Below are 11573 nucleotides of genomic sequence, written 5' to 3' on the forward strand. Positions count from 1 at the left end.
TTTTATTTCATTTTCTATTTTACTCAATTTCTAAGTGAAAAATAATAAAATGAAGTTTGAGATGTCCTTATATGGGTTATAACCGTTTAGGCTAACTTTATAGACTCTGCTTCTTTTCTTTTGTATATATATATTTAGAGAGATAAAATAAGATATACTCCCTCTAATTTCAAAATATTGTATATTCTAAAGTTTTCACATTGTTTTTTAAATATAAAAAAAATTTGATAATAAATACAGTATTTTACTTGTCTACCTATTTTTTATGATTTTTAACCAATCATAATTCAATAAACATAATTAATATTTTTGAAATTTATAATTTGATATTATTATATACATTGAAAATGTAAAATATGAATCATTTAGAAACAATTTTTTTTCTAAAACATAGATCATTTTGAAATGGAAGGAGTAGTTCATATGAATTACAATGATTTACTAGTAACTAAAAACATCTCCAATACAAATTTTTTTTTTCTTTCAAAATAGAGTAAAAATGAATATGAAGTAAAAATACTTTAATCCAACTCTATTTTTTATTTCATAATGAAGTTATGAATAAATAAAAAATAGATTATTCCACTTATAGAGTAAAAAATAACCATTTAGAATGAAAAATTAACCATTTATAGAATAAGAAATTGAATAAGGTTGAAGCATCTTCTGGTATATATTTGTTTTTAATTTATTTTAGGAAAAAATAGAGTGGAGATGGAATTTCCTAAGCAACATGATATCACAAATGTATTTTTTTGTCAACTCACAGATGTATAACATAAGATTTGCATTATTCGAAGAAACTAATGAAATTCAACTAAATCAACATGTCGTTATTATTTACTGAGTTGTTAATTTTACTAACGTAGACGGAGATTGAAAGTTAGTTTTTTAAAAAAACAAATTTAAAGTTAGCAAGATGTGAGAATTTAATGAAGAGAACTGTTTTGGTGGACCGGTAGATTTTGGGGCAATAAATAGTGGGGAAAATTATGAGTTGTTGCAGTCCATGGGTTGCAGTTAATGCACGCAAGGCATGCAATGTTTACTCATCCATACTTCTAAATAAAAAGTTAATCTCATTGGAGTTTGTTCCGTTTAAGAAAATACTACTATAATGACCAGTGAATAAAATAAGATTTCAAAACAAATTGTCACAAGGAATAAATGAGACTTTGCTATCTAGCTATTCTCTTGATGGTCTTGTTAGCTATCTAGAAGCGCTTGGGTGGGGAGTTAATTTTGATATCTCATGTTCTAAAATGTTTATTAACTCAAGTTCACCATTGTTGGCAAGCTTTGAGTTAATCTCCTTGTGTCTTGGGGGCTTTTTTAAACTTTTTTTGCGGCTCCTAAGATTCAGAATAGCTGTGAAGCAGAATCTGGTTGCGATTCAATTGTAACCAAACTTTCATTTTGATTAATGATATTTACAATTTAGCAAAAAAAAATAAAAAATAAATGAGACTTTGCAGGTTGTGGGAGTGATGAGTGCGACATATCAGACGACAGAAGGGAGATATGATCCTATAGTAAATTATGAAATGATATCATTTTAATTGTATTTTTCGTCATTTTAAGTAAGAAAACAAACATGGATGGACCTTATTCTTTAATACTTTATGGAGTAAATAACGTATCATGGTTAATTACTAGGTTAAAAGGTCGAACTTATCTTTAATTTTAGATGAGCCTAGGATTCTGCAATCCACTCCATGGTGGAGTAGTAAATGGACCCATCAGTTGAAAGTCGCCTCACACAGAAGTCAGAGATTGTTAATTTTACATGATTCTCAATATTCAAGAATATGATACGAGTACTTTGAAACAATTACTTCTCCTCTGTATCTCTTGATTTAAAAGTTTCCATATATACATTTTTTTCTTTCGTATATGCATGTTATAAACAAACAATCTCTATGACTTAAAATGTTTTGAAAATCACAAGGATTAATCTTTATCTCTCTCTTTCTATTAGCTTCCAATTAATTTGGTATGGGTAATATGTCCAAGTTCGGAGTTGGGAAGAAAAGACACCAAGCTTGTAGGTCGGACCATTTATCGAATCAAATTCTTTTTTTTTTGTCATCTGATAGATTAATATTGATTTTCAACACCAAATTACACACAAAGCCGGCTGGAAATACATTCCCACCGGAACCAAGAGCTGACAAGGACCTAGATCCCTCCAGAATTAAGTTCAAACACAGCAACAAACGCCTAACTAGAAACAACAAAAGACCAGCTTTAGTACAGGTAAAGCCAAAGAAAACCAGAGCTCGGGTGAAACACAATCAAACTCGACCTCAACAACACGCAAAGCCTACAAGGCGATAGCTCAATACCAATGAAAACCAGCTTGAAAGGAGGCCAAATAACGCACACATTGCGCACAACACCAAAGCATAGAATGAATTCAGAGAAGTTAAACTCCTTAACCGTTGCTGTAACACCCTTCAATTCCAACTAAGACTCGCCATTGGACCTTGATCGGGCTCTCCACACGCTCATTTGTAGCGTCACATACTCACCACCACACTACGGCCAAGCCTAGAAAGGCTTCCCGAAGTCTCTTTATTAAAACAACCGGTAGCCGAGATTAACTACTCCAAATCCACGAAACAATTAACAACAAGGTGGCAATTTACAGACCAAGAGAGCACAAGCTCCCAAGACCCAATCCTAAACATCGCCAATAATCCTTTCAAAACACAAGATGAGCTCACCGTAGGTCAAAGCTCTGGCCATCAAGACTCACCCGCACAAACAAAGCAAACTGAGAGACTATTTGAAAGGGGAAAATCAAATCGACTCATGAAAACCTTAAGAACCGACCACCACCACCAGAAACCCCTCCTACCACCTCGCCGTGGAGCCAGAGACAGCAGAAACACCACCGGTAACGAAACTCCTAGCGAACGGAGCTGTCACCGGAGCTATCCCCAAAACCAGAACCACAAGCATGTCAGAGGAGGAGAGGAGACAGAGCGGGAGCAAAGGAGAAGACAATGAAAGGGAGAAGGAGTGCCTCCGACGCCGTCACTCGCGCTTACGCGCTCGCCGGACGTCGGAGCGGACGTGAATCGCAGATTAAAGAAAGGAGAGAGGAGAGAGCGTTTTATCACCTCTTTTCGTGATTGGCCTTGTGAGATTACATATCGAATCAAACTCTATCATCGAAAATTTGATAAAAATATATTCAATGATTGTTATGGACACACGCAATTGCCCTATTAATACCGGGGCTCGAATGAGGTAAGAGTTATTAAACGTGGACCAATTTACAAACCCGTGTGTTCTACAACACAGTTTTACAAGGTCGTGACTCGCGATTGTAATTTTGATTGTAACATTTGACTTTCTTGAAGATTATATTTTGTTATCCAGTTTCATAAATTTGAAATTACATTTTGTTAGTTCAGAAGCATTATAAATCAATAAATAACCGAAGCCAGCTAGAAATGGTGCCGTTAAACTGTGGTCCGGACAAAATGTATGAACAAGGAAGAAGAAAAACTAACGGTAGGCCGTATCCATAGAAGAGAACCCCCATTGAGTTTGATATTTTGGCTTTGATTGGTAACCTAGCAGAATGATGAAATGACGTTTTTACGTGATTTCGTAAATATTTTACCAATTAAAAAAGTGGAACAATAAAAAATGCAAAGAGAATTTTTATTAGTTGGAAAAGTGCTTTTTAGTAGATTATAGTGAAAATTTTATAAATTCAACATTTTCATATTACTAAATTATATATTAATACCATTTTAAATTTTTAAATAATAGCAATAATTTTTATGATAAATAGTTATGTTAGGGTAAATATTTATAATAAGAGCTAAAGTAATTTTAATAAATATTAGTTATTTTCACATTAAGTAATAATTAGTTTTATAATTTTATTATTGATCAATTAAGCGTTTATTTTATTGTTCCGTAAATTTTAAAAAATTTCATAACTTAATTATTTTTTTCGTAATTTCATTTTTTCCGCAATTTCGCTATTAAGCAACGGTTACCCATAGGAGCCTCTATTAAAAAAAAACCATTAAAAAGTAAAAGTAAAACCTTTAAAAAAATCAATAGAAATTTATTAGGTTTCTGTTTTCATGATATCTTCTTCGTTTATCGCATCTCTCTCTCTCTCTCTCTCTCTCTCTCTCTCTCTCTCTCTCTCTCTCTTCACTGTTTTTCTGTTCATAGTTGTTAGATCTCATGTCTTTTCGAATCTGAATCTTTAAGATGATTTCCTCTCCTTTGACTAAACCTGTCCAGATAGTTTCCAGCTTTCTAGACGTTTGTTGTTCGATCTTCTCCATAGCTTTGTGACAACAGATTATAGGGTTTGGTTTCTGTATTTTCTTTCCTCAATAAAATAGTATTTGTCAGCTCATAAATTTCTTGCTGCACAACAACTCTACATATCCTATTCATTAAGAGAAAACCCATCTGCTTCTTTGTCTACCTCATAAATAATCTCTCACTATTGTTCTATCGCTCTAGGTTCTCGCTTTATCTTTTGTTCTCTTTTATTATATAGAAACCCTTTTTGCTCCTTGATTTGTACAACAGAAAGGCAAAGTTTAGATCGTTAACCTTTTTGATCATGTGGGTTTGACAAAAGAGTTTCTTACAGAGTTCTTTGGCATTCTGTCCACCTCCTTTCTGTATATATTTATGCGTATAAGTGTTTGTAACTACGTTGTGTTTTGTGAGAGGAGGTGGGCATACTGCCAATAGAGATCTGTTAGGGTTTCTTTGTAAAACCCCTCACGATTTGATGTATTCGAGAATCAAGATAGTAAGTACACTGGCTCATGGTAATCAAGATCTCTAAGATCTGAGTTTGAAGAAAAATGGTATTATCTCGAATCCACTTAACCTAATTATGTGGGATCGTTACTTCGTTTGTTCTATTAAGTCAATTTTACACATTCCCGTCTCTTTGATATGAATGACCTCTCAAAAGTTTTTTTTTATCCTGCTTTCCTTGGTCGTTGAGACTTGAGACTCTAATCTTTTGTTGGGGTTTGTAAGATTTATCACGTTCATCACTATATTTGTGGAAACTCTACATCTCTTAAATTTTCAATGGCGGTGACCGGCGTGAGATTAAGTTGGGAGTAGTGGTGGCGTTGGAGACGTTTACATCATCCAGGAAAAGGTAAAATCATTTTAAAAGAGGACCCATTACTCGATTTGAGATAATATGAGAATATTTGTGATGGAAAAGGAGATTTGCTCTACCTTTTTATGTTTTTGAAGCCCACACAATGCTATTATGATGTCTTGTTTTCTTGAAGTTGGAATCTATATCTAAGTGGTAACTTGTGTTTATATGTAAAATTGCATGTTTCTATGTTATGTGATGATACTGTTTAATCTGATAACATGGTTGGAGAAAAACCAAGTTCAAACTTAAAATAGCTATTGTTTAGTTCTTATCATGTTTTCTTTTGTTCAAGTTGGAATGTATATATATGTAAAGTCATAGGTTTCTATATTATGTTGAATAACATTCTGATGAGTAGTTTACGAGGTATAATATGCTCTGGGATATTCTAGTATATTTTAATTGTTTTGATAAAAAGGTTTTTGTTGCTGGTCCTAAATAGGTTTTCATTATACTTTGTTTTTCCCCTTGCAATTGTAGTTATAAACTTACCGATTAATGACAGTTCCTTCAAATTTGTCTTCTTAATGGCAATTTTTTGATTAATTAGATTTCAGAAACTGTATTTGCAGTTATTCGTAGCATTGAGATTATAAACCAAGAAGCTAGCTGTTTTCTATGAAGGACAAGGTGACAACATCAGTGAAATGATCCGAGTTATATACTTACATGGTATTTTATTTCTGTATTTTTTTAGAAAATTAGAATTTTAAAGCAGGCAAACTAACCTATGAATGTATTCGTGTGGTAATGACTTTACGTGACCGAGTAGACATGTATAATGCAGGACGTCTTCGATGTGTGCCTAGTTGCCTATGGTTCTACGGATTAGATAAGGAATATATTTTATATATTCACCATACCATTAATTTAGAAATATTAATAAAAATGAAATGAAAAATTCAACAAAACCCTTCCGTAGTAGCCTCATCATTGGAACTGACACACAGTTCCATTTGAATCATCCTTTCAAGGCAATCTCCAACTTTATTATCTCTTCGCTTCGTAGCTTTGCGCGCGCGTGACTGTTGATTTCCTGTTCTTTTCTATGCTATACTCCGTTTCACCATTCCCGTAACGTAGGTCAATGTTACTATTAGCATTATAACTACTCTTTCGTTCAGTCAAATAAAAAAAAGCTTCATTAGTTACTTTCTATGTGGGAGTCTATCGTGTAGAGCATGATTAGTCTTCTGCAAACTGCGTATACAGTATCTAAATTATAAACAAAAAAGCAACAAATTGCAGTAGGTCCAAAACCTACTGTTAAAGCCTAAACGGTGAAAAGTCTCTGTAACAAATGTTTACATGTTTCAACAACACCAAAAGCGAGAGTTGATAGGCTTTTTTATATAATGGACTCAAGCTCAACACTAGTCTTTGTAAAATATGGGCTTTTTGTTCTATGATAACTTAAAGCCTCTGACCCAAAGGCTTTTAAATATGGTTCCAGATGAGATCTTATCCATAAAATAAAATTAGAATGAACAATCATTCTTAACGATACCAACATAAAGTGAAAAACGCACCGTTTAGTAGAGAAGGCGATTTGGCGATAGAAAAGGCGATTTCGGGTACGACGGTTCTCAAAGTTTCCACGGCAGGATCTCGATCTCCGATGGGGGATCCGGATCATCTACTGCCTCTGACGGAGGGGATTCATGGTTCGACGGTGATAGAAGTTCTAAAAACATCGATGGTTGGTGAAGGGGGATCTTCGGATTCTGGATCTGGTTTGAAGAAACAACAATTGGAGACCTCGACGGAAGCGTTGGAAGATAATCAGTCTAATCTGATCAAGTCTGATCTGAAAACGGGAGAGTGGGTTAACGCAGTTCAAGGGAAGAAAAAGTTGACGAAATATGAGATGGATATTCAAATCGAAGATGGTGTTGGATCTGTGAGTGTCCCTGATGAAGTTTTCAAGGATGCTGCTCCTTTGTGGGAAGATTTTCTCATTGGCCGTTTTCTGGATAAAGCGCCACATATTGGGAAGGTACACGCGATTGTTAACAAGATTTGGGCGTTGAGTGATAAATCACAGATGATTGATGTATATGTGATTAACTCAACAACAATGAAGTTCAGAGTTACAAATGCAGCAACGAGAAACAGGATTGTACGTAGGGCGATGTGGAATATAGCAGAGATACCAGTTGTGATGGCGAAATGGTCCCCTTTGACTGAAGACATTGAGCAAGAAACACACTCGATACCACTGTGGGTGCATCTCAAAAATGTGCCAATGGATATGTTTTCTTGGAAGGGATTAAGCTTCATAACAAGTTCAGTTGGGGTGCCAGAGAGACTACATCCAGAAACTGAGCAGTGTGTGAATCTGAAGATTGCAAAGGTTTTTGTGAAGGCTGATTTGTCAAAGGAGTTACCAAAAACAATGAATTTCACCTCTCAAGGGAAGAAAACACTAGTGGAGTACACTTACCCATGGCTTCCGCCAAAGTGTACTCATTGTGGCAAATGGGGGCATCTGGTGCATGCTTGTAGAAGGAGAAACGAAGAGAAGGAAGTAGTATTGGAGACTAAGAGTGGAGAAGTAGTTCGAAGTGTAGAAGAGGGAGGTTCTAAGGAAAAAATTAAAGAAGTGGAGACTGGGTCAGTAGATACAACAGAGAATAAGAAGGAAGATATTATGGATATTCTAGAGAAATCGGTGGGGAGTAATAAGAGTGCTAAGAATACAATAAAAGAAGCAGGAGAGGAAATCTGGAGGGAAGTTTCACCGGGGAAGGTCAGTCGTACACCTCAGACAAATAAGAAGTTTGAATCTGGTCAAGTTTCAATTCTGTCTAACTCAAGATTCTCAGTCTTGAGCCAAGATGAGGAAGAAGGGGAAATTATGAAAAATAAAGAAGAAGTGGTAGAAGTTAATAAAGAGGAAAAAAGAGGAAATGAATTGGAAAAGGAGGATGATAATGAAGATTTGGAGAAGGAGACAACAATTGTAGATGATGAAGATGGGATCACTTTAAGAAGATATTTGCCGAGAGGATCAAAAAATAACCACAGGTTTCTTTCAGATGTGACTGTTCAGAGAGCAAGGGACGATGGCCCGAGTGATCTGAATAAGAAGAAGAAACCTCGCAATGCCAAATGACAGGGTTCTTTTGGAACATGCGCGGCTTCAATAAAATCACTAAACATCAAGTAGTCCGCGATTGGATAAGAAGTCAGTCATTACAGTTTGGGAGTTTGATAGAAACCAGAGTTAAAGAAAATAAAGCAGGAGATATTATGCGTTCAGTTTTTCAGAATTGGTCATATATGAGTAACTATGAGCATCACCGTCTGGGCCGCATTTGGGTGGTTTGGGGTCCATCAGTTCGGGTAACACCGGTTTTTAAGAGTAGTCAGTTGATTACTTGTGCAGTTCTTCAGGAAGGGAAAGAAGAGGAAATTTTTTGCACCTTTGTATATGCGTTGAATACTATGGAAGAGAGGAGGATACTATGGGAAGATTTGAGAAGTCATAAAGATTCCTCAATGTTCAGAAATAAGAAATGGTTGATTTGTGGAGATTTTAATGAAACTCTTGATGTAGGGGAGCACTCAAGGTCTGAAAATAACCCGGTTGTGACAGCAGGGATGAGAGATTTTCAGGAGCTTGTGAGATATTGTTCATTAACAGACATGGGAGCTCATGGCCCTGTTTTCACATGGTGTAACAAGAGGGAGGATGGATTAATTTGTAAAAAGCTGGATCGAGTATTGATGAATGATGTTGCTCTGCATGGGTTGGGAAGAGCATACAGTGTATTTGAATCAGGAGGTTGCTCTGATCACCTCAGATGCAGGATCCAATTCGATAATGAAGAGATACAGAAGAAGAGAAGGCCTTTTAAATTTACAAATGTGATAGCTACGATGAAGGAGTTCCTGCCGACAGTTGAGGGATACTGGAGAGAGACTGATAAACTTTTTCACTCAACCTCAGCTATGTACAGACTTGGGAAGAAACTTAAAGATCTCAAACCGGTGATGCGGTCTTTGAGTAAGGATAAGTTGGGACATCTTCATAAGAAGACAAAGGATTCATTGGAGAGTCTTTGTGAAAGACAGAAAGAAACATTGTCAAATCCATCCACAGAGGCAGTGAGAAGGGAATGTGAAGCGTTGGAGAAGTGGCAGAAGTTAGCTGATATAGAGGAGGAAGTATATAAGCAGAAGTCGAAAATGCATTGGTTAGAGGTGGGGGATGGAAACAACAGATTCTTTCATAATGCTGCAAAGATAAGAGAAGTGATAAATGCTATTCGAGAGGTGCTTTGTCCAGATGGGAGTATTGCCACAAAGGAGGAAGATATTAAAAGAGAAGCTGAGCGGTTCTTTACAGAGCTACTTACCTTTAAACCAAATGATTATGAGATGCCTAAGGTGGAGTATCTTCAGGAGATTCTTGGATTCCGCTGTAGTGAAGTAGAGCAAGAGAATCTTATTAAGGAAGTCACAGCGGAGGAAATAAAAGAAGTTGTATTCAAGATGCCATCGAATAAATCCCCGGGACCTGATGGCTATACTACAGAATTTTTTAAAGCAGCTTGGCCAATACTTGGGAATGATGTGGTGGTAGCAGTGCAGTCATTCTTTATTAAAGGTTTTCTTCCTAAAGGTATCAACTCTACTATCTTAGCTTTGATACCTAAGAAGAAAATAGCTAAGGAAATGAAAGACTATAGGCCAATATCTTGTTGCAATGTGCTATACAAGATAATATCAAAGCTGTTAGCCAATCGCCTCAAAGGGATTATGCCTAAGTTCATCTCTTCAAATCAGTCAGCTTTCGTTAAGGATAGGTTGTTGATGGAGAATCTATTGTTAGCTACTGAATTAGTTAAAGACTATCACAAGAGTGAGATATCTCCGAGATGCGCCATGAAGATAGACATATCTAAAGCGTTTGATTCAGTCCAGTGGCCATTTCTCCTCGCCACATTAGAAGCTTTGGGGTTTCCTGCTAAGTACATACACTGGATCAGATTATGTATATCAACAGCGTCTTTTTCGGTGCAAGTGAATGGGGAGCTTGCGGGCTATTTTAATAGTGCTAGAGGGCTTCGTCAAGGTTGTGCTCTATCCCCTTCACTATTCGTAATATGTATGAATGTTCTGTCAAAGTTGTTGGATAAAGCGGCTGTTGATAGACTGGTGGGATATCATCCAAGATGCAAGAATGCTCTCTTGACACATCTTTGCTTTGCGGATGATATTATGGTTTTCACAGATGGGCAGAAGAGGTCAGTAGAAGGAATTCTCCAGGTTTTTAATGACTTTGAAAAGCTTTCGGGTCTCAAGATCAGTTTGGAGAAATCGACTTTGTATATGGCTGGGATTTCTGTTGAGAACCAGAGTGCTATTCTTGAGAACTTCCCTTTTGAAGCAGGTCAATTGCCGGTCCGCTATCTGGGTTTGCCACTTCTCACAAGGAAAATGACAGTCTCAGATTACTTACCATTGATGGAGAAGATCAAGACCAGGATGTGTAATTGGAATGGGAGATTTTTGTCATACGCAGGGAGACTCCAACTTCTTAAATCTGTCATCATGAGTTTGGCGAATTTCTGGTTTTCAGCGTTTAGACTTCCTCGGCAATGCATAAATGGGATTGAGAAATTATGTGCAGCATTCTTATGGTCAGGGCCTGAGTTGAATACGAGAAAATCTAAAGTTAGCTGGAAGGAAGTATGTAAGAAGAAGGAAGAAGGTGGTTTGGGGTTAAGGGATTTGAAGGAAGTAAATGAAGTATCCTGTCTCAAATTGATATGGAGAATTCTATCTGGACAGAATTCATTATGGGTGCAATGGATTCAGAAGAATTTGATCCGCAAAGGTTCTTTCTGGTCTGTTAAGGAGAACTCAACAATAGGTTCTTGGATGTGGAAGAAAATACTTAAGACAAGAGATGCTGCTAAGGAGTTTCATCGTGTAGAAGTTAAAAATGGAGAGTCTACCTCCTTCTAGTATGATCATTGGTGTACAATGGGGCGCTTAAAAGACTTGTTGGGAGAAAGAAGTTATATTGATATGGGTATACCAGAAACTTGGACAGTAGCAGAAGTAATACAGAAGCATAGGAGGAGAAGGCATCGTGTGGTAATTTTGAATTTAGTGGAGGAAGAAATTGAGAAACTGAAATCTAGAAGGTTGAAGTGTATGGATGTTGCAGTATGGAAAAACAGAGAAGAGAGATACAAACCAAATTTCTCATCAAAGAGTACTTGGCTGCTTGTTCGAAAGGAACACATATTGCAACGATGGAGTAAGTGTGTTTGGTTTAAGCATGCCACGCCTAAGTATTCTTTTCATGCCTGGACAGCGATGCTTGATAGACTATCAACATGTGATCGTATGCTGAAGTGGAATCAAGCCATTGATCCTATATGCG

At 36.4% G+C, this 11573-nt stretch overlaps 1 protein-coding gene and 1 long non-coding RNA gene across 2 annotated transcripts; both read left to right on the plus strand.

The window, feature by feature from the left end:
- Nucleotides 1–4127: 4127 nt before the first annotated feature.
- On the plus strand, nt 4128–5973 carry LOC108816492 (uncharacterized). Its single transcript, XR_001943866.2, has 2 exons — nt 4128–5164; nt 5746–5973. It is a non-coding gene; the product is annotated as an uncharacterized LOC108816492 (long non-coding RNA).
- Nucleotides 5974–6704: 731 nt separating this feature from the next.
- Nucleotides 6705–8251, plus strand: LOC130497999 (uncharacterized). Its single transcript, XM_056991322.1, has 2 exons — nt 6705–8135; nt 8201–8251. The coding sequence occupies exons 1-2, from the start codon at nt 6792–6794 to the stop codon at nt 8249–8251; spliced, it is 1395 nt and encodes a 464-aa protein (XP_056847302.1). The 5' UTR covers nt 6705–6791.
- The last annotated feature ends 3322 nt before the right edge of the window (nt 8252–11573 follow it).

Source organism: Raphanus sativus, chromosome 7, assembly GCF_000801105.2.
Source record: "Raphanus sativus cultivar WK10039 chromosome 7, ASM80110v3, whole genome shotgun sequence".
Lineage (NCBI taxonomy): Eukaryota > Viridiplantae > Streptophyta > Magnoliopsida > Brassicales > Brassicaceae > Raphanus > Raphanus sativus.